This window comes from Eptatretus burgeri, chromosome 13 (assembly GCF_056783735.1).
Source record: "Eptatretus burgeri isolate ZD-2024b chromosome 13, Ebu_testis_v1, whole genome shotgun sequence".
NCBI classification, from domain to species: Eukaryota; Metazoa; Chordata; class Myxini; order Myxiniformes; family Myxinidae; genus Eptatretus; species Eptatretus burgeri.
Genome location: NC_140973.1, coordinates 76,477,808 through 76,505,604, shown reverse-complemented (window position 1 = coordinate 76,505,604; position 27,797 = coordinate 76,477,808). Strand labels below are relative to the sequence as shown.

The 27,797-nt window shown below is 41.0% G+C and overlaps 1 protein-coding gene across 6 annotated transcripts in view; it reads left to right on the top strand.

The window, feature by feature from the left end:
- The first annotated feature begins 598 nt into the window (after positions 1–598).
- The window catches only part of CTNS (cystinosin, lysosomal cystine transporter), a 37,662-nt gene continuing 10,463 nt past the window's right edge, over positions 599–27,797 (top strand). Inside the window, exons 1-5 of one of the 6 annotated variants that reach the window (XM_085853153.1) lie at positions 601–824; positions 6,352–6,496; positions 25,590–25,671; positions 27,375–27,456; positions 27,535–27,619. In XM_085853153.1, the coding sequence (XP_085709279.1) occupies positions 25,611–25,671; positions 27,375–27,456; positions 27,535–27,619 (228 nt within the window). In that variant the 5' untranslated portion in view covers positions 601–824; positions 6,352–6,496; positions 25,590–25,610. Of the gene's footprint in view, positions 825–2,473; positions 2,531–6,351; positions 6,497–25,330; positions 25,355–25,589; positions 25,672–27,374; positions 27,457–27,534; positions 27,620–27,797 lie in introns of those variants that run through there. The other 5 variants (XM_085853152.1, XM_085853151.1, XM_085853150.1 and 2 more) reach the window with 5 other exon arrangements.

The following is a 27,797-nucleotide window of genomic DNA, read 5'->3' as shown; positions in this document are numbered from 1 at the left end:
GCTGCTCGTGGACACATTTATCCTTGTTAATTTAAGGAGTCTTCGGGGTGTCAAGGAGTCTTAAGGAAGAGAGACGTCTGGAACTCTCACGGACGCACGGATCCTTTTATATATCGATCAATAAATTAATCATTTCCAACCGACCAAAATTACGTGTTTCAACACCGGGGGTGTAGAAAGAGAAAGGAATCGCGTATGGTCGAAAATGGACGTTTCAGCGTTTCTTTGTTTGCAGTAATGTATACGTATTAAAAAAAATAACCTCCACAAAAGCGTCGGCGGGGCGTGGCGTGAGGGGGAGAAACATCAGGGGGCGTGGCGTGAGGCGAAGAAACATCAAGGGGCGTGGCGTGAGGCGAAGAAACATTAGGGGGCGTGGCGTGAGGCGGAGAAACATTAGGGGGCGTGGCGTGAGGCGGAGAAACATCAGGGGGCGTGGCGTGAGGCGGAGAAACATCAGGGGACGTGGCGTGAGGCGGAGAAACATCAGGGGACGTGGCGTGAGGCGGAGAAACATCAGGGGGCGTGGCGTGAGGCGGAGAAACATCAGGGGGCGTGGCGTGAGGCGGAGAAACATCAGGGGGCGTGGCGTGAGGCGGAGAAACATCAGGGGGCGTGGCGTGAGGCGAAGAAACATCAGCGGACGTGTCGCGCGTGCTCGAAGTTGGGCCGCAAGAGAAAGGAAACACAATCGGGCGTTTGTTGATTGGTGGAACCAGTTGCGTGACCGGTCGGAACGCGGCGGACATTCCCGGAAGAAGTCGGAGGGCATCACAGAGAGATGTTTGTGCGTTGATTCCTTCCGGTTGTGTCACACTCGTGTGGTATGTTTGATATCCGATATTTTGTCTGATGGTGCCTTTTAAAAAGTGATGTTTGAAAACATTTTGTTATTATGATAAATACTGGATCATCATCATCATCATCATCATCATCATCATCATCATCATCATCATCATCATCATCATCGTCATCATCGTCATGGCAAACCAATAAAAGGGGTAAATGTTTTAACTTGTCAAGTGTCGTGTTCAGGACACTGAGTACACTGTATTTACACTGAGTACACTGTATTTACACTGAGTACACTGTATTTACACTGAGTACACTGTATTTACACTGAGTACACTGTATTTATTAAACAAGGAACAAGATTATAAAATTTTCATCAGCCCGTCCATCACGCAGTGGAATTGTGTGTTTATGTGTGTTTGTGTGTTTATGTGTGTGTGTGTGTGTGTGTGTGTGTGTGTGTGTGTGTGTGTGTGTGTGTGTGTGTGTGTGTGTGTGTGTGTGTGTGTGTGTGTGTGTGTGTTTTCCACCTTCTGAAAGCCACGACAGAGTCCTCCCAGGTGTCGAAGCACCTTCGTTTCAGTGAAGGATCGTGATTCATGGCCAAAGTCAGGGGTCACCAACCTTCTTTTCAATGCGAGCTACTTTTAATCAATTAAATATTTCAAGACCCACAAAAACATATCAATTTAAACTATATTATTTGACTAGAACGGGCACCCATAGAGCGCATACCTTCGCCGCCACTACTTTTTTGTTCTTGGTATGAGTGTGGGGAACTGGTTTCATATGAATGGTCTTATGACACAAACCACATATCTATAATGTCATGACCCCCCCCCCCGACGTTCGGGGGCTACGGACTAAACAACAATCAACTCATGTCGTTTTGGCGAGTCTTCACTCACAAAGCTCGGTGAATACAACGTTTCAACAAGAGAAGGTAATCTCGTTTGATGCTGGTTTCATGCAAATCGAATAAGAATTGACTGAGTTATGCCGAAAACCGCATATTTTTCAAGGGTGTGACCCCCCCCCCGACATTTTACCCCAACCGGTGACGTGTTATGACGTCATTGTGTCACAAGATTGGGCATTAAATTCTGAACATTTTGGTGCTGGGTTCATGTAAAGCGGACAATAATTGACCGCGTTATGACAAAAACCGCATATTTTTCAAGGTCGTGACCCCCCCTGACCTTTGACCCCAAACCGGTAACAAGAGTATGGGCGTCATTGTGTCATATTGCATATCACAAGATGAGGCCTTGAATTCTGAACATTTTGGCGTTAGTTGCATGCAAATTGAATAAAAATTGACCGTGTTATCGCAAAAAGACGATTTTGACCTTTTCGTGACCTTGACCTTTGACCCGAACGATCCCAAAATCTAATCGAATGCTTCCTGGCTAATAACCAATCATCCCACCAAATTTCATGCAATTCAGTTTAATACTTTTTGAGTTATACGAATCACAAGATTACAAATAAATAAATAAATACACGCCGACCAAAACATAACCTTTCGCAGAATGTGAAGGTAATAAGGGTACAATTCTAGCTTTTACATTTCAATTACAAAAAATACATATTTGAAGTGAAGGTAAATTGATCTTCACCTTGACTTGAGTGTGACACTTGACACTGCACGCTGTCTGCGTCTGTCCTGTCTGTCCTGCCGCACTGCGTCATCTGGTGTGTGTGATGGAGTCCTTCAGATGCTCCGTCTGTCAGGCAGGTTCGAAATTTAGATTTGATGCACTTCATGTCGGAAAAGGCTGATACGCAAAGATGGAGCCAAACGAGGAAGCCACTTTCATTGATACCTTTTTTTTTTCAGTATTCACGAGACTCCAGAAATTTGTGCCACATTGCCTTGATTTTAACGGAATGTCATTTTTGAAGGCTGATGATCTCAATTTCCAAAGGGACACAATCAAGGTCGAACAGCACACAAATTTGTTCAGAGACGTCACTAACATCAACTTCCATGAAGGGGTTTCAAGTGAACATCAAACGGGGCCCCATCTCCTAAAAATCATTAAATCTGTCATTGAACTCTTGGCCAAGCCTGGTCAGGAAATAAATCTACTCGTCAATGTCTGTGATGATTCTGACAGCAACTGCATTTTCTGCTCGTGCTCAGAGCACAGAAGGAAAATGCTTCATTTTCCTTTTCTTGATTTGTATCACAAGGTTAAGTTTCCATTTGAAAGCTTTCACTGCACTCATAATGTCGGCAATTGTCTTCTGTTTCCCTTGCAATTCACAGTTCAGGGCGTCCATTGGTTCTATATCGTATCTGTTAAAATGCCAAATCAAGCAGCCGCACAATGTTTGATAATTAGGTGGTATCTTCATTTCTTGATTCCTTGAAAAGTTTAATTTCTGGTAAGAGTGAAAGAAATCGACAAAGTGTCACCACAACGAAGGAAGAACTCATCCAATAACACAGCTCTCTCTCTCTCTCTCTCTCTCTCTCTCTCTCTCTCTCTCTCTATCTCTATCTCTATCTCTATCTCTATCTCTATCTCTATCTCTATCTCTATCTCTATCTCTATCTCTATCTCTATCTCTATCTCTATCTCTATCTCTATCTCTATCTCTATCTCTATCTCTATCTCTATCTCTATCTCTATCTCTATCTCTATCTCTATCTCTATCTCTATCTCTATCTCTATCTCTATCTCTATCTCTATCTCTATCTCTATCTCTATCTCTCTCCACATCTCTCTCTCTCTCTCTCTCCACATCTCTCTCTCTCTCTCTCTCCACATCTCTCTCTCTCTCTCTCTCCACATCTCTCTCTCTCTCTCTCTCTCTCTCCACATCTCTCTCTCTCTCTCTCTCCACATCTCTCTCTCTCTCTCCACATCTCTCTCTCTCTCTCCACATCTCTCTCTCTCTCTCTCCACATCTCTCTCTCTCTCTCTCCACATCTCTCTCTCTCTCTCTCTCTCCACATCTCTCTCTCTCTCTCTCCACATCTCTCTCTCTCTCTCTCTCTCCACATCTCTCTCTCTCTCTCTCTCCACATCTCTCTCTCTCTCTCTCTCTCTCTCTCTCTCTCTCTCTCTCTCTCTCTCTCTCTCTCTCTCTCTCTCCACATCTCTCTCTCTCTCTCTCCACATCTCTCTCTCTCTCTCTCTCCGCATCTCTCTCTCTCTCTCCGCATCTCTCTCTCTCTCTCCGCATCTCTCTCTATCTCTCCGCATCTCTCTCTCTCTCTCCGCATCTCTCTCTCGCCTCTCTCCGCATCTCTCTCTCGCCTCTCTCCGCATCTCTCCGCATCTCTCCGCATCTCTCCGCATCTCTCCGCATCTCTCCGCATCTCTCCGCATCTCTCCGCATCTCTCCGCATCTCTCCGCATCTCTCCGCATCTCTCCGCATCTCTCTCGCATCTCTCTCGCATCTCTCTCGCATCTCTCTCGCATCTCTCTCGCATCTCTCTCGCATCTCTCTCGCATCTCTCTCGCATCTCTCTCTCTCTCTCCGCATCTCTCTCTCTCTCTCTCCGCATCTCTCTCTCTCTCTCTCCGCATCTCTCTCTCTCTCCGCATCTCTCTCTCTCTCTCTCTCTCTCTCTCTCTCTCTCTCTCTCTCTCTCTCTCTCTCTCTCTCTCTCTCTCTCTCTCCGCATCTCTCTCTCTCTCTCTCTCCGCATCTCTCTCTCTCTCTCTCTCTCTCGCATCTCTCTCTCTCTCTCTCTCCACATCTCTCTCTCTCTCTCTCCACATCTCTCTCTCTCTCTCTCTCTCTCTCTCTCTCTCTCTCTCTCGACATCTCTCTCTCTCTCTCTCTCTCTCTCTCTCTCTCTCTCTCTCTCTCTCTCTCTCTCTCTCTCTCTCTCTCTCTCTCTCTCTCTCTCTCTCTCTCTCTCTCTCTCTCTCTCTCTCTCTCTCTCTCTCTCTCTCTCTCTCTCTCTCTCTCTCTCTCTCTCTCTCTCTCTCTCTCTCTCTCTCTCTCTCTCTCTCTCTCTCTCTCTCTCTCTCTCTCTCTCTCTCTCTCTCTCTCTCTCTCTCTCTCTCTCTCTCTCTCTCTCTCTCTCTCTCTCTCTCTCTCTCTCTCTCTCTCTCTCTCTCTCTCTCTCTCTCTCTCTCTCTCTCTCTCTCTCTCTCTCTCTCTCTCTCTCTCTCTCTCTCTCTCTCTCTCTCTCTCTCTCTCTCTCTCTCTCTCTCTCTCTCTCTCTCTCTCTCTCTCTCTCTCTCTCTCTCTCTCTCTCTCTCTCTCTCTCTCTCTCTCTCTCTCTCTCTCTCTCTCTCTCTCTCTCTCTCTCTCTCTCTCTCTCTCTCTCTCTCTCTCTCTCTCTCTCTCTCTCTCTCTCTCTCTCTCTCTCTCTCTCTCTCTCTCTCTCTCTCTCTCTCTCTCTCTCTCTCTCTCTCTCTCTCTCTCTCTCTCTCTCTCTCTCTCTCTCTCTCTCTCTCTCTCTCTCCACATCTCTCTCTCTCTCTCTCTCCACATCTCTCTCTCTCTCTCTCTCTCTCTCTCTCTCTCTCTCTCTCTCTCTCTCTCTCTCTCTCTCTCTCTCTCCACATCTCTCTCTCTCTCTCTCTCTCTCTCTCTCTCTCTCTCTCTCTCTCTCTCTCTCTCTCTCTCTCCACATCTCTCTCTCTCTCTCTCTCTCTCTCTCTCTCTCTCTCTCCACATCTCTCTCTCTCTCTCTCTCTCTCTCCACATCTCTCTCCACATCTCTCTCTCTCTCTCTCTCCACATCTCTCTCTCTCTCTCTCTCCACATCTCTCTCTCTCTCTCTCTCCACATCTCTCTCTCTCTCTCTACATCTCTCTCTCTCTCTCTCTCCACATCTCTCTCTCTCTCTCTCTCCACATCTCTCTCTCTCTCTCTCTCCACATCTCTCTCTCTCTCTCTCTCTCCACATCTCTCTCTCTCTCTCTCTCTCTCTCTCTCTCTCTCTCTCCACATCTCTCTCTCTCTCTCTCTCTCTCTCCACATCTCTCTCTCTCTCTCTCTCTCTCCACATCTCTCTCTCTCTCTCTCCACATCTCTCTCTCTCTCCACATCTCTCTCTCTCTCCACATCTCTCTCTCTCTCCACATCTCTCTCTCTCTCCACATCTCTCTCTCTCTCCACATCTCTCTCTCTCTCCACATCTCTCTCTCTCTCCACATCTCTCTCTCTCCACATCTCTCTCTCACCACAACTCTCTCTGTCAGTTCTGCTTGAACAGGCCCGCTATACATAGATGGAAACTTGGACTCAAGATTGTTTTGTTAAGTGTTACAACGAAATTGACTTTATTATTATTGTGTTACTGTCTATGAAGACTGCATGTCAAATTTTTTTGACCATGTGAATGCAGATTATTTTTTTTTCCACATTTTAATGCGAGCTACTCATTGGCAACCACCGAGCTATCAGTCACTCATGATCTACCTGTTGGAGACTGCTGGCCTAATTTGTGAAGTTTTGTTGGTCTCTGAGTTATGTCATGAGGGTTCTTTTCAGGATCGTCACTGATGTCTGTTCCCCACTGTTTTGTCCTTCCCTCTCCCGCCCCTCTTGTCTCCTGCCCCCCCTTGTTGTGCGTTGTGTGTTAGCTCTCATACGAACCTCGACAATGTATTAAAAAAAAGTGCTGCACAGCTTCCAACTCCTTTTCGTTTGTAGTGATGTTCCCAGGGATGGTTTGTTGGATCTTTGTGAGGGTCTTCTTCATCATTCCCGTTGCTCCAATGGTCATTGGTACAATTTTGTCATTCTTTATTTTCCAGGATCTTTTCACTTCATTTTTGAGGTCTTTATAGTTGGTCATTTTCTTGATTTCTGCATTATTTACACCAAAATCACTGAGTACTGAAACCTCAATTAGCGATGCCTCCTTTTCCTTTTTGTATCTGAGTACTATGTCCGATCGCAGTGCTTTGGTTTCTATTGTTGTGGTTGACCAAATTCGCAAACCACCATTCAGGTCCCTTAGGTGAGATATCTCGGTAAGTATATGTGTAGTTAGGCCCAAACCCGTTGTCTAGAGGGAATAAATGTCATTCATGCGGGCTGCGACTCTTCAGGATAGCCGTTTTTCTTTTACTATCTTTATTTTGGACCAGCCGCCATTATTACCACCACCAACCACGTCTCAACAGCCATCACAACAACCACCAACCACAACGCCGCTTCACAACAACAACCACCAACCACAACGCCGCTTCACCACAACCGCCACGACCTTTACCGTCACAACTCGCCACCATCGCATCACCGTCATCTCGCACCACTCGTGGGCACTGATGCTGGACTCGTGCGGGGCGCGCACCGAGCAGCGTGTTCAAAAACATCACGGACTTTCCGCAGAAAAACGGATCAAAAACGACTCGCGCCCACTTTTGTTCCGTCCAATCGGTGAGCGAGGGGCGATTTGGCCCCGCCTCCAGGGCGTTGGAGGGCGGTCGCTATATGCAAATTCATGGATCAAAAAGCATTCACGCCCACTTTTCCTCAGGCCAATGGGGAGCCAGCAAGAGAGGTGAAGGGTCGGATGCAGAGGGTCAAGGGTAAAAGAGCGAAGCCACGGGGCTTATAAAAACGACTGCGTTCGTCAGACAAGTTGAGTTGAGTTGAGTTGGAAGTGGAGAGTTGAGTGTGCGGAATTCAAGAGAGTCGTCGGTGGAGCGGGAAAGAAGTGGTACTAGTCAGAGTGAAGAGGACGGAGCTGTGGAGAGGTGACGGCGGCGAAGGCGGACGAGGGGGTGCTCGCGTCGGTGCCGGGAGCGGCACAGGGAGAGGCCAGCAACGCGACCGAGGTGGAGGAGGAGACGCTCGCCGCGGGACCCGAGACAGGGTTATATCCTCCTTCCCCCGAGCATCAGCAACCCCCTCCTGTTTCCCCCCGCGCTGAGATAGTGCGACAAAGGGGGCCCCCTTCCCACCCCCTACCAGACACTGTCCGCGAGGCCCGCGGAGTTGAGGCGCCACCGCCGCTCTGCGTCTCATCATCAGATGGGTAGGCCCGACACGATCTCGGCCCCAGGCCCGCCTACCCCCCTCATCCTGGAGGGTGGTTCTCTTTTCTTTTGCTTTGGGAATATGTGTTGTCGGCGCCGTCTGTGAAGTAAAATTGTATAAGTGTTGCCGTGTGCCCCGTAGTCAGATAGATCTGCATTGTTGCATTTGCTTTTTGTGTAATATTGCATTGTCTTCTTCTTTTACATGTGCTTTTGGTGGAATTGTATATGTGTGCTTTCCATTCATCGCGAAATAAATGTGCTTATTGTTGAACTGTTTTCCCGCTTCGCTTCGTCTTTTCTTTCATTGAATCCCCATCTTGCTTCACGTAAAGGGTTGGTCGTGGGCTAAAACGCCCGATAATTAATCGAACCGTCGAGGCCGACGAATAACACCGCTCGGTTATCCTGATAGTACGGAACGGGTCGCTTAAGTGGCCCGTGTCCGAAGTCGACCTGCGGCGAGGTGCGATCGCCCGGTCTACCCCCCGTGTGGGTACTTAGGTAGGTCGAATTTGGCGAGCAACCCTATCCCACGCGGGGGCCGATTGGCACGATCGTGGTGAAACCGAAAGGTCCACCCGTGACTGGTTCCCGGCGTTAGTCCGAGAGGGTCACGACTGGATTGTCCGTCCGGTGGGCGACGTGCCGCGATTCGAGTTACGTGGCCGTCCGCACGTTGGCGGGCGCGAATCCACAACACTATGTTCACACTGGATGGGAGCATCAGGTCGTACATGAGCGTTATGTCATTGTTTTCAATGATTCCTTGTGGTTCGTGTCTCCATGAGTTTTGTGGAACTGGGATATTGAAATTTCTGCTGATGTGACGGTGGAATACTCTACATACCTTGTTGTGCCTTTGTGTGTCCAGCTGTTCTGACGTGAGTTTTTTACGTCCCGATAGGAGGTGGTTCGTGCTTTTTATTTCTACCTTGCACAACATACGCTTGTCTGATTGACTCAGTCTCTCCATTTTCACAAGGCCATTCATGTGGTGTCCTCGTGGTCTTGGGCATTTATACTTATTCGTTCGCCGTCCCAATTGAGCTGAACTCTTCTTAGCCATTCCAAAGAGTCTTCTTTGTCTCGTCCAAATTTGTCCAACTATTATTATTATTGTTTTTTTTTTATATACCTTCCTGCTCTTTTATCGTTCTCACAGTTGTCTGTTCTGGGGATTGAGGCTCACCACGAGGGGAAGCACTTGAGTTCCTCCTGAACTCCTGGTTGTGAGGCCCCTGGCATGGATAACTACGCGCGCCTGCGGATTGCGAATCAACCATTAATGCCGATTGGTACTGCCAACCTAGACAGGGTTTCACGACTTCGCATGGGTACCTTACCTGTGGACAGCCACACCGAAAGGGAGGGGGGGTTGGGGGGTGGTGCTCATGCCCTCTATGCATACTCGTGTTAACTTACCCGATCAGGTACAGCCGATCACTCAAAGCCGTTGAGTACACACTGGCTAACAAAATCCTATCAGTGAGGTAAAACTTATTGACTGCACTCTGTGCAGACTATGCTGGACCAGGAATTCGGGATTATGCTGGACCAACTATACATTCACAGTTATAGCAATTTATTTATAGCAAGGACGAGGAAAAGCATTTGGCACAATAATCAAAGGTTTCAATACAAAAGCAATATGTACAGCAGGGGAAAGCAAGGATTGTTGAGGTGCGGCAAAAGAAAACATGTATATACAAAAGAGGACACAGTGCAGAGCCAATCTGTCTAGTACTTCCACAATCTTATCTCATTTTAACATTACAGGTGCCATCAAAATCATTCCCGATGAAGGTTAAAGAGAAGGAAAGTTTGAGGTGTTTGCAACCTCTTTTATACCTGGCGTGGCCGACGAGCTCACGCTTCCCGGTCGCTTAGGAGGGGGAGGAGGGGAGGAAAACTGAGGGGCGATGAGGTGTGGTGTGGTGCTTTGCGGATGAGGTGTAAAGATGTGGGTCAGGGGGTTTGGAAACGAAGAAAAGAATGTGTGAGAGGATAGGCCAAACATGAGTGTAAAGAGATCTGTACGTGTAATGTCTCTTGATTCATTGTGCTCCGTCCGGTCTCTGGCTCTTCCGCTTGGTCGTGGACTCTGTTTCACTGGTTCGTGACCCTAAGAACAACAGGAAGGGTGGGCCAGACAAGAGAGAGCGAACCAGAGAGCAAAGCCCTCTTTTATAATCCCCCTGCAGGGGTGGAGTTTGGCGAGTGCAACAGGCAGGCTATAGGTGGTTCCCTGTTCCACCATTGGTGGGTGGATGCTTACAACAGCTTAGACCCTGCCCAGGCAAGGATTTGACACCAGAAATGGCTTCAGTCACTCCAAACTCAGTAATGCGACAGAGTTCTGAGGACAATATGGCGCTGAGGTATTTGGTGGTGCTTAAAAGCCACGAACACTCACCGGACACCCAACGAGGGCCGTAATTGAGCGGAACGCTAGGGCTATCGACATGATATCGAATGGAATTCGGCACACACTCATGCTCCAAACTAGATGCCAGAAAATCCAGACGAGAGCATCTATAACGGTACTGGCTGCTCCCTTGTTTCCTGCCGGTCCAGAGGGAGGTGGTGAACTTTGGTGGTGATGGTGGTTGAGTGATGGCAGTGATCATGTAGCATAGCGATTTTAGTGCGGTGAGTTTTGTGATGGCGGTCGTCAAGGTTGTGGCATCAATGGTGAGTGTGGGCGAGGTTGACCTGTGGTCTGATGATGTGGGGATTTTTATGAAGGTGTTGTGGTGGTTGGAGCATTGTGGTTAGAGTCTGGTGAAGGTTTGAAGTTCTTCCTGCGTATGGGAGCTTGGCTGCCAGGAGCTATCATTTTGTTGGGGCACGACTATGCCGCTGATGCTGTTCCCCCTTACCAGTACACTGGTACTCATTTCACCAACCTCGGAAGGTTGACAGGCTGAATCAATCCCACCTGGTGTTAATTCAGCAGCCAATGGGGCTCAAACTTAGGATTCTAAGATCCCAAGCCATCCAACCAAACCACTAAGCCAACATCAGGCTTATAAGGTTTGAGGTAAGTGTCCATTTAATAATGACGTGTCGTTTCAATGGGAATTTGTGTGCTTTTGCAAATGAGCTACTATGTTGCTATGTGTGCTTGCATGCATGAAGGGAAGGCTCCTGTGTATAGCAAAGTAAATAAAATAGACACTGGATGGGAATAAAGACCCACCTAAAAGCCCATGCAACGCATATGACCCATAAACCCACTACACAATAGGGAAGGGTTATCTAAAAGGAATACTAATGAAATAACTGTCTCGGGACTGCTATAAGTTGTGTGCATTTCCTCGGGGGAGCGCCAGTTTTGCAGATCCGCAACACTACGTTCCTGCTCTATCGTTCTCCCAGTTGTCGGTGTATATTTGTTTCTATATTTATTTTGTCTTTTTTGCTATCGGTGGGGCTGTATTTGTGGCTTTTGGTTTCGTGTGTGACACCTTCTCTTCACGTCTGATTTTGGAAATTTTTTTTGCAAGGTGAAGGAAAGACACCTTCTCTGGCTTGCTGTCTTCGTGTTATGCCGACAAATTGTATTCGTCAGTCTGTTGCACTTTTCACATACTCAGCCAATCAATCCTACAGTTGTCATTCTGTGCACTTGGGTGAGTTCCAGAAAGCCACGACGACTACCACCTTCTCATCTCGATTGGTACATTCTCGGGATGCATTGACTGAAAAAAAAATGTAAATTTATATAATGCTTTTTATTTTTGAAACAACATTTTGTGGATTGTGAGGAGTTTCCTTGTTTTGATATTTATCTTGTTGATTTCCACCATTTTGTGGATTGTGAGGAGTTTCCTTGTTTTGATATTTATCTTGTTGATTTCCACCATTTTGTGGATTGTGAGGAGTTTCCTTGTGTTGATATTTATCTTGTTGATTTCCACCATTTTGTGGATTGTGAGGAGTTTCCTTGTGTTGATATTTATCTTGTTGATTTCCACCATTTTGTGGATTGTGAGGAGTTTCCTTGTGTTGATATTTATCTTGTTGATTTCCACCATTTTGTGGATTGTGAGGAGTTTCCTTGTTTTGATATTTATCTTGTTGATTTCCACCATTTTGTGGATTGTGAGGAGTTTCCTTGTGTTGATATTTATCTTGTTGATTTCCACCATTTTGTGGATTGTGAGGAGTTTCCTTGTGTTGATATTTATCTTGTTGATTTCCACCATTTTGTGGATTGTGAGGAGTTTCCTTGTGTTGATATTTATCTTGTTGATTTCCACCATTTTGTAGATTGTGAGGAGTTTCCTTGTGTTGATATTTATCTTGTTGATTTCCACCATTTTGTGGATTGTGAGGAGTTTCCTTGTGTTGATATTTATCTTGTTGATTTCCACCATTTTGTAGATTGTGAGGAGTTTCCTTGTGTTGATATTTATCTTGTTGATTTCCACCATTTTGTGGATTGTGAGGAGTTTCCTTGTGTTGATATTTATCTTGTTGATTTCCACCATTTTGTAGATTGTGAGGAGTTTCCTTGTTTTGATATTTATCTTGTTGATTTCCACCATTTTGTGGATTGTGAGGAGTTTCCTTGTGTTGATATTTATCTTGTTGATTTCCACCATTTTGTAGATTGTGAGGAGTTTCCTTGTGTTGATATTTATCTTGTTGATTTCCACCATTTTGTGGATTGTGAGGAGTTTCCTTGTGTTGATATTTATCTTGTTGATTTCCACCATTTTGTAGATTGTGAGGAGTTTCCTTGTGTTGATATTTATCTTGTTGATTTCCACCATTTTGTGGATTGTGAGGAGTTTCCTTGTGTTGATATTTATCTTGTTGATTTCCACCATTTTGTAGATTGTGAGGAGTTTCCTTGTTTTGATATTTATCTTGTTGATTTCCACCATTTTGTGGATTGTGAGGAGTTTCCTTGTGTTGATATTTATCTTGTTGATTTCCACCATTTTGTAGATTGTGAGGAGTTTCCTTGTGTTGATATTTATCTTGTTGATTTCCACCATTTTGTGGATTGTGAGGAGTTTCCTTGTGTTGATATTTATCTTGTTGATTTCCACCATTTTGTGGATTGTGAGGAGTTTCCTTGTTTTGATATTTATCTTGTTGATTTCCACCATTTTGTGGATTGTGAGGAGTTTCCTTGTGTTGATATTTATCTTGTTGATTTCCACCATTTTGTGGATTGTGAGGAGTTTCCTTGTGTTGATATTTATCTTGTTGATTTCCACCATTTTGTAGATTGTGAGGAGTTTCCTTGTGTTGATATTTATCTTGTTGATTTCCACCATTTTGTGGATTGTGAGGAGTTTCCTTGTGTTGATATTTATCTTGTTGATTTCCACCATTTTGTAGATTGTGAGGAGTTTCCTTGTGTTGATATTTATCTTGTTGATTTCCACCATTTTGTGGATTGTGAGGAGTTTCCTTGTGTTGATATTTATCTTGTTGATTTCCACCATTTTGTAGATTGTGAGGAGTTTCCTTGTGTTGATATTTATCTTGTTGATTTCCACCATTTTGTGGATTGTGAGGAGTTTCCTTGTGTTGATATTTATCTTGTTGATTTCCACCATTTTGTGGATTGTGAGGAGTTTCCTTGTTTTGATATTTATCTTGTTGATTTCCACCATTTTGTGGATTGTGAGGAGTTTCCTTGTGTTGATATTTATCTTGTTGATTTCCACCATTTTGTAGATTGTGAGGAGTTTCCTTGTGTTGATATTTATCTTGTTGATTTCCACCATTTTGTGGATTGTGAGGAGTTTCCTTGTGTTGATATTTATCTTGTTGATTTCCACCATTTTGTGGATTGTGAGGAGTTTCCTTGTGTTGATATTTATCTTGTTGATTTCCACCATTTTGTGGATTGTGAGGAGTTTCCTTGTGTTGATATTTATCTTGTTGATTTCCACCATTTTGTGGATTGTGAGGAGTTTCCTTGTGTTGATATTTATCTTGTTGATTTCCACCATTTTGTGGATTGTGAGGAGTTTCCTTGTGTTTTGATATTTATCTTGTTGATTTCCACCATTTTGTGGATTGTGAGGAGTTTCCTTGTGTTGATATTTATCTTGTTGATTTCCACCATTTTGTGGATTGTGAGGAGTTTCCTTGTGTTGATATTTATCTTGTTGATTTCCACCATTTTGTGGATTGTGAGGAGTTTCCTTGTGTTGATATTTATCTTGTTGATTTCCACCATTTTGTGGATTGTGAGGAGTTTCCTTGTGTTGATATTTATCTTGTTGATTTCCACCATTTTGTGGATTGTGAGGAGTTTCCTTGTGTTGATATTTATCTTGTTGATTTCCACCATTTTGTGGATTGTGAGGAGTTTCCTTGTGTTGATATTTATCTTGTTGATTTCCACCATTTTGTGGATTGTGAGGAGTTTCCTTGTGTTGATATTTATCTTGTTGATTTCCACCATTTTGTGGATTGTGAGGAGTTTCCTTGTGTTTGATATTTATCTTGTTGATTTCCACCATTTTGTGGATTGTGAGGAGTTTCCTTGTGTTGATATTTATCTTGTTGATTTCCACCATTTTGTGGATTGTGAGGAGTTTCCTTGTGTTGATATTTATCTTGTTGATTTCCACCATTTTGTGGATTGTGAGGAGTTTCCTTGTGTTGATATTTATCTTGTTGATTTCCACCATTTTGTGGATTGTGAGGAGTTTCCTTGTGTTGATATTTATCTTGTTGATTTCCACCATTTTGTGGATTGTGAGGAGTTTCCTTGTGTTGATATTTATCTTGTTGATTTCCACCATTTTGTGGATTGTGAGGAGTTTCCTTGTGTTGATATTTATCTTGTTGATTTCCACCATTTTGTAGATTGTGAGGAGTTTCCTTGTGTTGATATTTATCTTGTTGATTTCCACCATTTTGTGGATTGTGAGGAGTTTCCTTGTGTTGATATTTATCTTGTTGATTTCCACCATTTTGTGGATTGTGAGGAGTTTCCTTGTGTTGATATTTATCTTGTTGATTTCCACCATTTTGTGGATTGTGAGGAGTTTCCTTGTGTTGATATTTATCTTGTTGATTTCCACCATTTTGTAGATTGTGAGGAGTTTCCTTGTGTTGATATTTATCTTGTTGATTTCCACCATTTTGTGGATTGTGAGGAGTTTCCTTGTGTTGATATTTATCTTGTTGATTTCCACCATTTTGTAGATTGTGAGGAGTTTCCTTGTGTTGATATTTATCTTGTTGATTTCCACCATTTTGTGGATTGTGAGGAGTTTCCTTGTGTTGATATTTATCTTGTTGATTTCCACCATTTTGTGGATTGTGAGGAGTTTCCTTGTGTTGATATTTATCTTGTTGATTTCCACCATTTTGTGGATTGTGAGGAGTTTCCTTGTGTTGATATTTATCTTGTTGATTTCCACCATTTTGTGGATTGTGAGGAGTTTCCTTGTTTTGATATTTATCTTGTTGATTTCCACCATTTTGTGGATTGTGAGGAGTTTCCTTGTGTTGATATTTATCTTGTTGATTTCCACCATTTTGTGGATTGTGAGGAGTTTCCTTGTGTTGATATTTATCTTGTTGATTTCCACCATTTTGTGGATTGTGAGGAGTTTCCTTGTGTTGATATTTATCTTGTTGATTTCCACCATTTTGTGGATTGTGAGGAGTTTCCTTGTGTTGATATTTATCTTGTTGATTTCCACCATTTTGTGGATTGTGAGGAGTTTCCTTGTGTTGATATTTATCTTGTTGATTTCCACCATTTTGTGGATTGTGAGGAGTTTCCTTGTGTTGATATTTATCTTGTTGATTTCCACCATTTTGTAGATTGTGAGGAGTTTCCTTGTGTTGATATTTATCTTGTTGATTTCCACCATTTTGTGGATTGTGAGGAGTTTCCTTGTGTTGATATTTATCTTGTTGATTTCCACCATTTTGTAGATTGTGAGGAGTTTCCTTGTGTTGATATTTATCTTGTTGATTTCCACCATTTTGTGGATTGTGAGGAGTTTCCTTGTGTTGATATTTATCTTGTTGATTTCCACCATTTTGTAGATTGTGAGGAGTTTCCTTGTTTTGATATTTATCTTGTTGATTTCCACCATTTTGTGGATTGTGAGGAGTTTCCTTGTGTTGATATTTATCTTGTTGATTTCCACCATTTTGTGGATTGTGAGGAGTTTCCTTGTGTTGATATTTATCTTGTTGATTTCCACCATTTTGTGGATTGTGAGGAGTTTCCTTGTGTTGATATTTATCTTGTTGATTTCCACCATTTTGTAGATTGTGAGGAGTTTCCTTGTGTTGATATTTATCTTGTTGATTTCCACCATTTTGTGGATTGTGAGGAGTTTCCTTGTGTTGATATTTATCTTGTTGATTTCCACCATTTTGTGGATTGTGAGGAGTTTCCTTGTGTTGATATTTATCTTGTTGATTTCCACCATTTTGTGGATTGTGAGGAGTTTCCTTGTGTTGATATTTATCTTGTTGATTTCCACCATTTTGTGGATTGTGAGGAGTTTCCTTGTGTTGATATTTATCTTGTTGATTTCCACCATTTTGTGGATTGTGAGGAGTTTCCTTGTGTTGATATTTATCTTGTTGATTTCCACCATTTTGTAGATTGTGAGGAGTTTCCTTGTGTTGATATTTATCTTGTTGATTTCCACCATTTTGTAGATTGTGAGGAGTTTCCTTGTGTTGATATTTATCTTGTTGATTTCCACCATTTTGTGGATTGTGAGGAGTTTCCTTGTGTTGATATTTATCTTGTTGATTTCCACCATTTTGTGGATTGTGAGGAGTTTCCTTGTGTTGATATTTATCTTGTTGATTTCCACCATTTTGTGGATTGTGAGGAGTTTCCTTGTGTTGATATTTATCTTGTTGATTTCCACCATTTTGTGGATTGTGAGGAGTTTCCTTGTGTTGATATTTATCTTGTTGATTTCCACCATTTTGTGGATTGTGAGGAGTTTCCTTGTGTTGATATTTATCTTGTTGATTTCCACCATTTTGTGGATTGTGAGGAGTTTCCTTGTGTTGATATTTATCTTGTTGATTTCCACCATTTTGTGGATTGTGAGGAGTTTCCTTGTTTTGATATTTATCTTGTTGATTTCCACCATTTTGTGGATTGTGAGGAGTTTCCTTGTGTTGATATTTATCTTGTTGATTTCCACCATTTTGTGGATTGTGAGGAGTTTCCTTGTGTTGATATTTATCTTGTTGATTTCCACCATTTTGTGGATTGTGAGGAGTTTCCTTGTGTTGATATTTATCTTGTTGATTTCCACCATTTTGTGGATTGTGAGGAGTTTCCTTGTGTTGATATTTATCTTGTTGATTTCCACCATTTTGTGGATTGTGAGGAGTTTCCTTGTGTTGATATTTATCTTGTTGATTTCCACCATTTTGTGGATTGTGAGGAGTTTCCTTGTGTTGATATTTATCTTGTTGATTTCCACCATTTTGTGGATTGTGAGGAGTTTCCTTGTGTTGATATTTATCTTGTTGATTTCCACCATTTTGTAGATTGTGAGGAGTTTCCTTGTGTTGATATTTATCTTGTTGATTTCCACCATTTTGTGGATTGTGAGGAGTTTCCTTGTGTTGATATTTATCTTGTTGATTTCCACCATTTTGTGGATTGTGAGGAGTTTCCTTGTGTTGATATTTATCTTGTTGATTTCCACCATTTTGTAGATTGTGAGGAGTTTCCTTGTGTTGATATTTATCTTGTTGATTTCCACCATTTTGTGGATTGTGAGGAGTTTCCTTGTGTTGATATTTATCTTGTTGATTTCCACCATTTTGTGGATTGTGAGGAGTTTCCTTGTGTTGATATTTATCTTGTTGATTTCCACCATTTTGTAGATTGTGAGGAGTTTCCTTGTTTTGATATTTATCTTGTTGATTTCCACCATTTTGTAGATTGTGAGGAGTTTCCTTGTGTTGATATTTATCTTGTTGATTTCCACCATTTTGTGGATTGTGAGGAGTTTCCTTGTGTTGATATTTATCTTGTTGATTTCCACCATTTTGTGGATTGTGAGGAGTTTCCTTGTGTTGATATTTATCTTGTTGATTTCCACCATTTTGTGGATTGTGAGGAGTTTCCTTGTGTTGATATTTATCTTGTTGATTTCCACCATTTTGTGGATTGTGAGGAGTTTCCTTGTGTTGATATTTATCTTGTTGATTTCCACCATTTTGTGGATTGTGAGGAGTTTCCTTGTGTTGATATTTATCTTGTTGATTTCCACCATTTTGTAGATTGTGAGGAGTTTCCTTGTGTTGATATTTATCTTGTTGATTTCCACCATTTTGTGGATTGTGAGGAGTTTCCTTGTGTTGATATTTATCTTGTTGATTTCCACCATTTTGTGGATTGTGAGGAGTTTCCTTGTGTTGATATTTATCTTGTTGATTTCCACCATTTTGTGGATTGTGAGGAGTTTCCTTGTGTTGATATTTATCTTGTTGATTTCCACCATTTTGTGGATTGTGAGGAGTTTCCTTGTTTTGATATTTATCTTGTTGATTTCCACCATTTTGTGGATTGTGAGGAGTTTCCTTGTGTTGATATTTATCTTGTTGATTTCCACCATTTTGTGGATTGTGAGGAGTTTCCTTGTGTTGATATTTATCTTGTTGATTTCCACCATTTTGTAGATTGTGAGGAGTTTCCTTGTGTTGATATTTATCTTGTTGATTTCCACCATTTTGTGGATTGTGAGGAGTTTCCTTGTGTTGATATTTATCTTGTTGATTTCCACCATTTTGTGGATTGTGAGGAGTTTCCTTGTGTTGATATTTATCTTGTTGATTTCCACCATTTTGTGGATTGTGAGGAGTTTCCTTGTGTTGATATTTATCTTGTTGATTTCCACCATTTTGTGGATTGTGAGGAGTTTCCTTGTGTTGATATTTATCTTGTTGATTTCCACCATTTTGTGGATTGTGAGGAGTTTCCTTGTGTTGATATTTATCTTGTTGATTTCCACCATTTTGTGGATTGTGAGGAGTTTCCTTGTGTTGATATTTATCTTGTTGATTTCCACCATTTTGTAGATTGTGAGGAGTTTCCTTGTGTTGATATTTATCTTGTTGATTTCCACCATTTTGTAGATTGTGAGGAGTTTCCTTGTTTTGATATTTATCTTGTTGATTTCCACCATTTTGTGGATTGTGAGGAGTTTCCTTGTGTTGATATTTATCTTGTTGATTTCCACCATTTTGTGGATTGTGAGGAGTTTCCTTGTGTTGATATTTATCTTGTTGATTTCCACCATTTTGTGGATTGTGAGGAGTTTCCTTGTGTTGATATTTATCTTGTTGATTTCCACCATTTTGTGGATTGTGAGGAGTTTCCTTGTGTTGATATTTATCTTGTTGATTTCCACCATTTTGTGGATTGTGAGGAGTTTCCTTGTGTTGATATTTATCTTGTTGATTTCCACCATTTTGTGGATTGTGAGGAGTTTCCTTGTGTTGATATTTATCTTGTTGATTTCCACCATTTTGTGGATTGTGAGGAGTTTCCTTGTGTTGATATTTATCTTGTTGATTTCCACCATTTTGTGGATTGTGAGGAGTTTCCTTGTGTTGATATTTATCTTGTTGATTTCCACCATTTTGTGGATTGTGAGGAGTTTCCTTGTGTTGATATTTATCTTGTTGATTTCCACCATTTTGTGGATTGTGAGGAGTTTCCTTGTGTTGATATTTATCTTGTTGATTTCCACCATTTTGTAGATTGTGAGGAGTTTCCTTGTGTTGATATTTATCTTGTTGATTTCCACCATTTTGTGGATTGTGAGGAGTTTCCTTGTGTTGATATTTATCTTGTTGATTTCCACCATTTTGTGGATTGTGAGGAGTTTCCTTGTGTTGATATTTATCTTGTTGATTTCCACCATTTTGTGGATTGTGAGGAGTTTCCTTGTGTTGATATTTATCTTGTTGATTTCCACCATTTTGTGGATTGTGAGGAGTTTCCTTGTGTTGATATTTATCTTGTTGATTTCCACCATTTTGTGGATTGTGAGGAGTTTCCTTGTGTTGATATTTATCTTGTTGATTTCCACCATTTTGTAGATTGTGAGGAGTTTCCTTGTGTTGATATTTATCTTGTTGATTTCCACCATTTTGTGGATTGTGAGGAGTTTCCTTGTGTTGATATTTATCTTGTTGATTTCCACCATTTTGTGGATTGTGAGGAGTTTCCTTGTGTTGATATTTATCTTGTTGATTTCCACCATTTTGTGGATTGTGAGGAGTTTCCTTGTGTTGATATTTATCTTGTTGATTTCCACCATTTTGTGGATTGTGAGGAGTTTCCTTGTGTTGATATTTATCTTGTTGATTTCCACCATTTTGTGGATTGTGAGGAGTTTCCTTGTGTTGATATTTATCTTGTTGATTTCCACCATTTTGTGGATTGTGAGGAGTTTCCTTGTGTTGATATTTATCTTGTTGATTTCCACCATTTTGTGGATTGTGAGGAGTTTCCTTGTGTTGATATTTATCTTGTTGATTTCCACCATTTTGTGGATTGTGAGGAGTTTCCTTGTGTTGATATTTATCTTGTTGATTTCCACCATTTTGTGGATTGTGAGGAGTTTCCTTGTGTTGATATTTATCTTGTTGATTTCCACCATTTTGTGGATTGTGAGGAGTTTCCTTGTGTTGATATTTATCTTGTTGATTTCCACCATTTTGTGGATTGTGAGGAGTTTCCTTGTGTTGATATTTATCTTGTTGATTTCCACCATTTTGTGGATTGTGAGGAGTTTCCTTGTGTTGATATTTATCTTGTTGATTTCCACCATTTTGTAGATTGTGAGGAGTTTCCTTGTTTTGATATTTATCTTGTTGATTTCCACCATTTTGTGGATTGTGAGGAGTTTCCTTGTGTTGATATTTATCTTGTTGATTTCCACCATTTTGTGGATTGTGAGGAGTTTCCTTGTGTTGATATTTATCTTGTTGATTTCCACCATTTTGTGGATTGTGAGGAGTTTCCTTGTGTTGATATTTATCTTGTTGATTTCCACCATTTTGTGGATTGTGAGGAGTTTCCTTGTGTTGATATTTATCTTGTTGATTTCCACCATTTTGTGGATTGTGAGGAGTTTCCTTGTGTTGATATTTATCTTGTTGATTTCCACCATTTTGTAGATTGTGAGGAGTTTCCTTGTGTTGATATTTATCTTGTTGATTTCCACCATTTTGTGGATTGTGAGGAGTTTCCTTGTGTTGATATTTATCTTGTTGATTTCCACCATTTTGTGGATTGTGAGGAGTTTCCTTGTGTTGATATTTATCTTGTTGATTTCCACCATTTTGTGGATTGTGAGGAGTTTCCTTGTGTTGATATTTATCTTGTTGATTTCCACCATTTTGTGGATTGTGAGGAGTTTCCTTGTGTTGATATTTATCTTGTTGATTTCCACCATTTTGTGGATTGTGAGGAGTTTCCTTGTGTTGATATTTATCTTGTTGATTTCCACCATTTTGTGGATTGTGAGGAGTTTCCTTGTGTTGATATTTATCTTGTTGATTTCCACCATTTTGTGGATTGTGAGGAGTTTCCTTGTGTTGATATTTATCTTGTTGATTTCCACCATTTTGTAGATTGTGAGGAGTTTCCTTGTGTTGATATTTATCTTGTTGATTTCCACCATTTTGTAGATTGTGAGGAGTTTCCTTGTGTTGATATTTATCTTGTTGATTTCCACCATTTTGTGGATTGTGAGGAGTTTCCTTGTGTTGATATTTATCTTGTTGATTTCCACCATTTTGTGGATTGTGAGGAGTTTCCTTGTGTTGATATTTATCTTGTTGATTTCCACCATTTTGTGGATTGTGAGGAGTTTCCTTGTGTTGATATTTATCTTGTTGATTTCCACCATTTTGTGGATTGTGAGGAGTTTCCTTGTGTTGATATTTATCTTGTTGATTTCCACCATTTTGTGGATTGTGAGGAGTTTCCTTGTGTTGATATTTATCTTGTTGATTTCCACCATTTTGTAGATTGTGAGGAGTTTCCTTGTGTTGATATTTATCTTGTTGATTTCCACCATTTTGTGGATTGTGAGGAGTTTCCTTGTGTTGATATTTATCTTGTTGATTTCCACCATTTTGTGGATTGTGAGGAGTTTCCTTGTGTTGATATTTATCTTGTTGATTTCCACCATTTTGTGGATTGTGAGGAGTTTCCTTGTGTTGATATTTATCTTGTTGATTTCCACCATTTTGTAGATTGTGAGGAGTTTCCTTGTGTTGATATTTATCTTGTTGATTTCCACCATTTTGTGGATTGTGAGGAGTTTCCTTGTGTTGATATTTATCTTGTTGATTTCCACCATTTTGTAGATTGTGAGGAGTTTCCTTGTGTTGATATTTATCTTGTTGATTTCCACCATTTTGTGGATTGTGAGGAGTTTCCTTGTGTTGATATTTATCTTGTTGATTTCCACCATTTTGTGGATTGTGAGGAGTTTCCTTGTGTTGATATTTATCTTGTTGATTTCCACCATTTTGTGGATTGTGAGGAGTTTCCTTGTGTTGATATTTATCTTGTTGATTTCCACCATTTTGTGGATTGTGAGGAGTTTCCTTGTGTTGATATTTATCTTGTTGATTTCCACCATTTTGTAGATTGTGAGGAGTTTCCTTGTGTTGATATTTATCTTGTTGATTTCCACCATTTTGTGGATTGTGAGGAGTTTCCTTGTGTTGATATTTATCTTGTTGATTTCCACCATTTTGTGGATTGTGAGGAGTTTCCTTGTGTTGATATTTATCTTGTTGATTTCCACCATTTTGTAGATTGTGAGGAGTTTCCTTGTGTTGATATTTATCTTGTTGATTTCCACCATTTTGTGGATTGTGAGGAGTTTCCTTGTGTTGATATTTATCTTGTTGATTTCCACCATTTTGTGGATTGTGAGGAGTTTCCTTGTGTTGATATTTATCTTGTTGATTTCCACCATTTTGTGGATTGTGAGGAGTTTCCTTGTGTTGATATTTATCTTGTTGATTTCCACCATTTTGTGGATTGTGAGGAGTTTCCTTGTGTTGATATTTATCTTGTTGATTTCCACCATTTTGTGGATTGTGAGGAGTTTCCTTGTGTTGATATTTATCTTGTTGATTTCCACCATTTTGTGGATTGTGAGGAGTTTCCTTGTGTTGATATTTATCTTGTTGATTTCCACCATTTTGTGGATTGTGAGGAGTTTCCTTGTGTTGATATTTATCTTGTTGATTTCCACCATTTTGTGGATTGTGAGGAGTTTCCTTGTGTTGATATTTATCTTGTTGATTTCCACCATTTTGTGGATTGTGAGGAGTTTCCTTGTGTTGATATTTATCTTGTTGATTTCCACCATTTTGTGGATTGTGAGGAGTTTCCTTGTGTTGATATTTATCTTGTTGATTTCCACCATTTTGTAGATTGTGAGGAGTTTCCTTGTGTTGATATTTATCTTGTTGATTTCCACCATTTTGTGGATTGTGAGGAGTTTCCTTGTGTTGATATTTATCTTGTTGATTTCCACCATTTTGTGGATTGTGAGGAGTTTCCTTGTGTTGATATTTATCTTGTTGATTTCCACCATTTTGTGGATTGTGAGGAGTTTCCTTGTGTTGATATTTATCTTGTTGATTTCCACCATTTTGTGGATTGTGAGGAGTTTCCTTGTGTTGATATTTATCTTGTTGATTTCCACCATTTTGTGGATTGTGAGGAGTTTCCTTGTGTTGATATTTATCTTGTTGATTTCCACCATTTTGTGGATTGTGAGGAGTTTCCTTGTGTTGATATTTATCTTGTTGATTTCCACCATTTTGTGGATTGTGAGGAGTTTCCTTGTGTTGATATTTATCTTGTTGATTTCCACCATTTTGTGGATTGTGAGGAGTTTCCTTGTGTTGATATTTATCTTGTTGATTTCCACCATTTTGTGGATTGTGAGGAGTTTCCTTGTGTTGATATTTATCTTGTTGATTTCCACCATTTTGTAGATTGTGAGGAGTTTCCTTGTGTTGATATTTATCTTGTTGATTTCCACCATTTTGTAGATTGTGAGGAGTTTCCTTGTGTTGATATTTATCTTGTTGATTTCCACCATTTTGTGGATTGTGAGGAGTTTCCTTGTGTTGATATTTATCTTGTTGATTTCCACCATTTTGTGGATTGTGAGGAGTTTCCTTGTGTTGATATTTATCTTGTTGATTTCCACCATTTTGTGGATTGTGAGGAGTTTCCTTGTGTTGATATTTATCTTGTTGATTTCCACCATTTTGTGGATTGTGAGGAGTTTCCTTGTGTTGATATTTATCTTGTTGATTTCCACCATTTTGTGGATTGTGAGGAGTTTCCTTGTGTTGATATTTATCTTGTTGATTTCCACCATTTTGTGGATTGTGAGGAGTTTCCTTGTGTTGATATTTATCTTGTTGATTTCCACCATTTTGTGGATTGTGAGGAGTTTCCTTGTGTTGATATTTATCTTGTTGATTTCCACCATTTTGTGGATTGTGAGGAGTTTCCTTGTGTTGATATTTATCTTGTTGATTTCCACCATTTTGTGGATTGTGAGGAGTTTCCTTGTGTTGATATTTATCTTGTTGATTTCCACCATTTTGTGGATTGTGAGGAGTTTCCTTGTGTTGATATTTATCTTGTTGATTTCCACCATTTTGTGGATTGTGAGGAGTTTCCTTGTGTTGATATTTATCTTGTTGATTTCCACCATTTTGTAGATTGTGAGGAGTTTCCTTGTGTTGATATTTATCTTGTTGATTTCCACCATTTTGTGGATTGTGAGGAGTTTCCTTGTGTTGATATTTATCTTGTTGATTTCCACCATTTTGTGGATTGTGAGGAGTTTCCTTGTGTTGATATTTATCTTGTTGATTTCCACCATTTTGTGGATTGTGAGGAGTTTCCTTGTGTTGATATTTATCTTGTTGATTTCCACCATTTTGTAGAATGTGAGGAGTTTCCTCGTGTTGATATTTATCTTGTTGATTTCCACCATTTTGTGGATTGTGAGGAGATTGCTTGGTCTAATATCTCGTTTTCTGATTTCCCCTTGTGGTCAGTTTACTATTCCGCAGCTGTATTGGAACATTGGTACTGCTGGTTGGTTTATAGCTTTGAATTTGTTCCTTGGGGAGAGGTACGTTTTTAGGATCGGCCTTGTTCTACGCGGGTATTCTTTGGTAATTGTTTTTCGCATTTTTTTTTTTGATGTATTTGGTGGCCCTCTTCTCCACCAAGGTATTTGTACACGATCCTTCGATCTCTCCCTCCTGTATTGTTGTATTTTGGTCGTGCTTTAATTATTTATTTTTTTGGTGGTCTGTCTTTTACACCTCCTTATTTACATGTTACATTCGTTCTTCCTGCTTGTTGTTTGTGTCCTTTATGACTTCCTTAAAAACCAATAAGTTTCCTCTTTGGAATGATTTTTTAATTTTGTTACACTGCCAGGTCGGCAGATCAAAACAATTGTTTTCCTGCGAGTGCACATCCGTGCTCAGGATGAGATTCCACACATTTTGCCAAATTCAGATTCAAAGTCCTTCTAAACTACAGGTTTGTGTTCTGCAGTGTTCAAAATGTAAAATTCAATTGTAATGAAGTTGTTCCTCGAACATCGACAGACAGACAGACAAAGTGAACCAATTGTTTCACCCCGCTTTATGCTTCACAAGTGGTGTTTTAAATTTTATCAGTTTGATCGTTTTACTGATAATTAAAACTGTCACTGTTGTTCTGTAATCGATGGCTCTCCGCATTTTGTCATTTGTTTGTCTGCGCTCTTTTACAGGCATTACTTGTGGAACCAAAAATGCTTCCTTTGCATTTGCTCTCGCTACTCATCGCTCTGGGCCTCAACTCCTCTATTGCAGGTAAACCGTTTGCCGTCGTCATTCCCTGGGAATGTAGTGACTCAGAAAACTGTTAATTTTTTAATGGAAAACCTTTATGACTTACCATTGTTGATCAAAAGCTTTAAAATACCGTTGGCATTCATCCTGCATGTCCTATTTGTCACCGTGATCGTGCATGGTGTGTTAAGCACAGGCTCCTTCCTCTATGAGCCTTCGATTACTGTGGGGAAAATGGACAAAAATAGAAAGGCATTATTGTTTTCAAAGTTGTCTTTGTTTTAATCCATCTGTTGGCTTGAGTTCCGTTGTCCTACTGTCAGTCATATTCTTTAATGGCCACAATTATTCCCATGCTCTTGTGTAGTTGGCCGGGGCAAGTGTGGTTCAAGTATTTCATGAACCGGCTGGCCAGGCCTGATGTTCGACTAAGGTTCGGGCAGGAATTTGTCATTTGTTTGTGGTGCCGGCGATGGCTCGTCTGCTCTTGGCGAAGGACGCCATGGGGTCTTTCACGTCCACCAACGAATGCTGGCAGACGGGACACCCACTTAACGTCCATCTGAAGGACAGCACACACACTGATGCCTCGCCCCACCTGTGAAGCATCAGGCTGACAGTTTATAGCTGGGTCAGGATTCAAACCCAGGCTCGACGGTTTCGAGGTGACTGTAAGTCCTAGTTTCGGCCATAGAAAGCTCAAATCTGATTTTGTTGCTCTTTCCTCAAATGCATAATTTTTGATGCATTTTTGAAAAAAAATTTTAAACTCTCCTGTTTAAATGAGTGGGGTACACTCTTGCATTGTGGTGCAACAACCAAGGATCATGTACTACATGAGATTGAGTAATATATGCCAAAGTTTGTTTTATTTTATTTTTGCATGAAAGAGCAAGGGGACAGTAATAAGGCAACAAACTGGCAGTGAGGTCGTGGAGTCGCAGTTTGACACCACAAGCAAGGAAATGAACAAACAGGAAACGAGGGGAGGAAATGCAGTAACCTGCAAGTAAGAGGGTTGGGTTAGCATCAGGTTAATCGGGGAAGAAAACTATCGTGGGTTGGGTTGGGATGGGGGATGACGTCCATCCATCCATTGGGACCATACTCTGTGCAGAGCGTTGATGCTGCCGAAGCAGTCTCCTTGGCTATTGGGCACAATCCTGGACGGGTCGTCACTCCGACACGGGATACCAGCATGCTGGCATTGATGACAGGCAGAGTCAACCCCACCTGGTATTAATTCAACAGCTGAGTGGGATTTGAACTCAGGATCCTTTGATTCCAAGCCCACCACCCTAACCATTAAGCCAACACCAGGCATGATGATGTGAGATGGTTGAATTAATACCAGGTGGGGTTGACTCTGCCTGTCATCCTTCTGAGGTCTGCAAAATGAGTGCCATCTTGCTGGTATCCTGTGTCAGAGTGGTGACCCGTCCAGGATTGTGCCCAATAGCCAAGAAGACTGCTTCGGAAGCATCAACGCTCTGCACAGAGTGTGCTCCAAATGGAATGGAATGTGAGATGGTGTTGTTCCACATGCTTGACACCCTGAAGAACCGTGGTTGAACCTTCTCCGAAAGGCTGCTCCACCAATGGAACATTTTAGATTCCGCTGTGCATGACATTTGGACACTAAAAGGTCTTGTCAGTTCCAGATAAAACCTTCCTATTTTTAACACATCCTGATAATGTAATGTCCTCCACCCTTTCTTCCCCAGATGATGGAGCAGTTAAAGTTGTTGCTCCATCTCAAGTGATCGTTGCCATCAACAGCAGTGTGAATGTAACACTCTCTACCAGGTAACTTCTTAATGGTGAACATTTTAAATTGTTTTTGTACCTTTGTGTTTGAGTGCTGCTCTGTCACTCTCCATACAGTGGGCCATTGGCGAAAAAAGCGATAATACTTTTCAACGTCACTTCATCAACCTACAATGGAACTTTGCTAAGGCTCCCAGACAAGGTTTGTAGGTGGCCAATTTTCTGTGCATGTTGTGTATTTATTTATTTATTTATTTATTCATATGCAGCCTCTGGCTGCTTGACTGCATCATTTTCTTGGAGTGTGGTTGCGCTGCTGATGAATGCCCCTGTCACCAGTACACTGGTACTCATTTTGTCGACCTCGGAAGAATGACAGG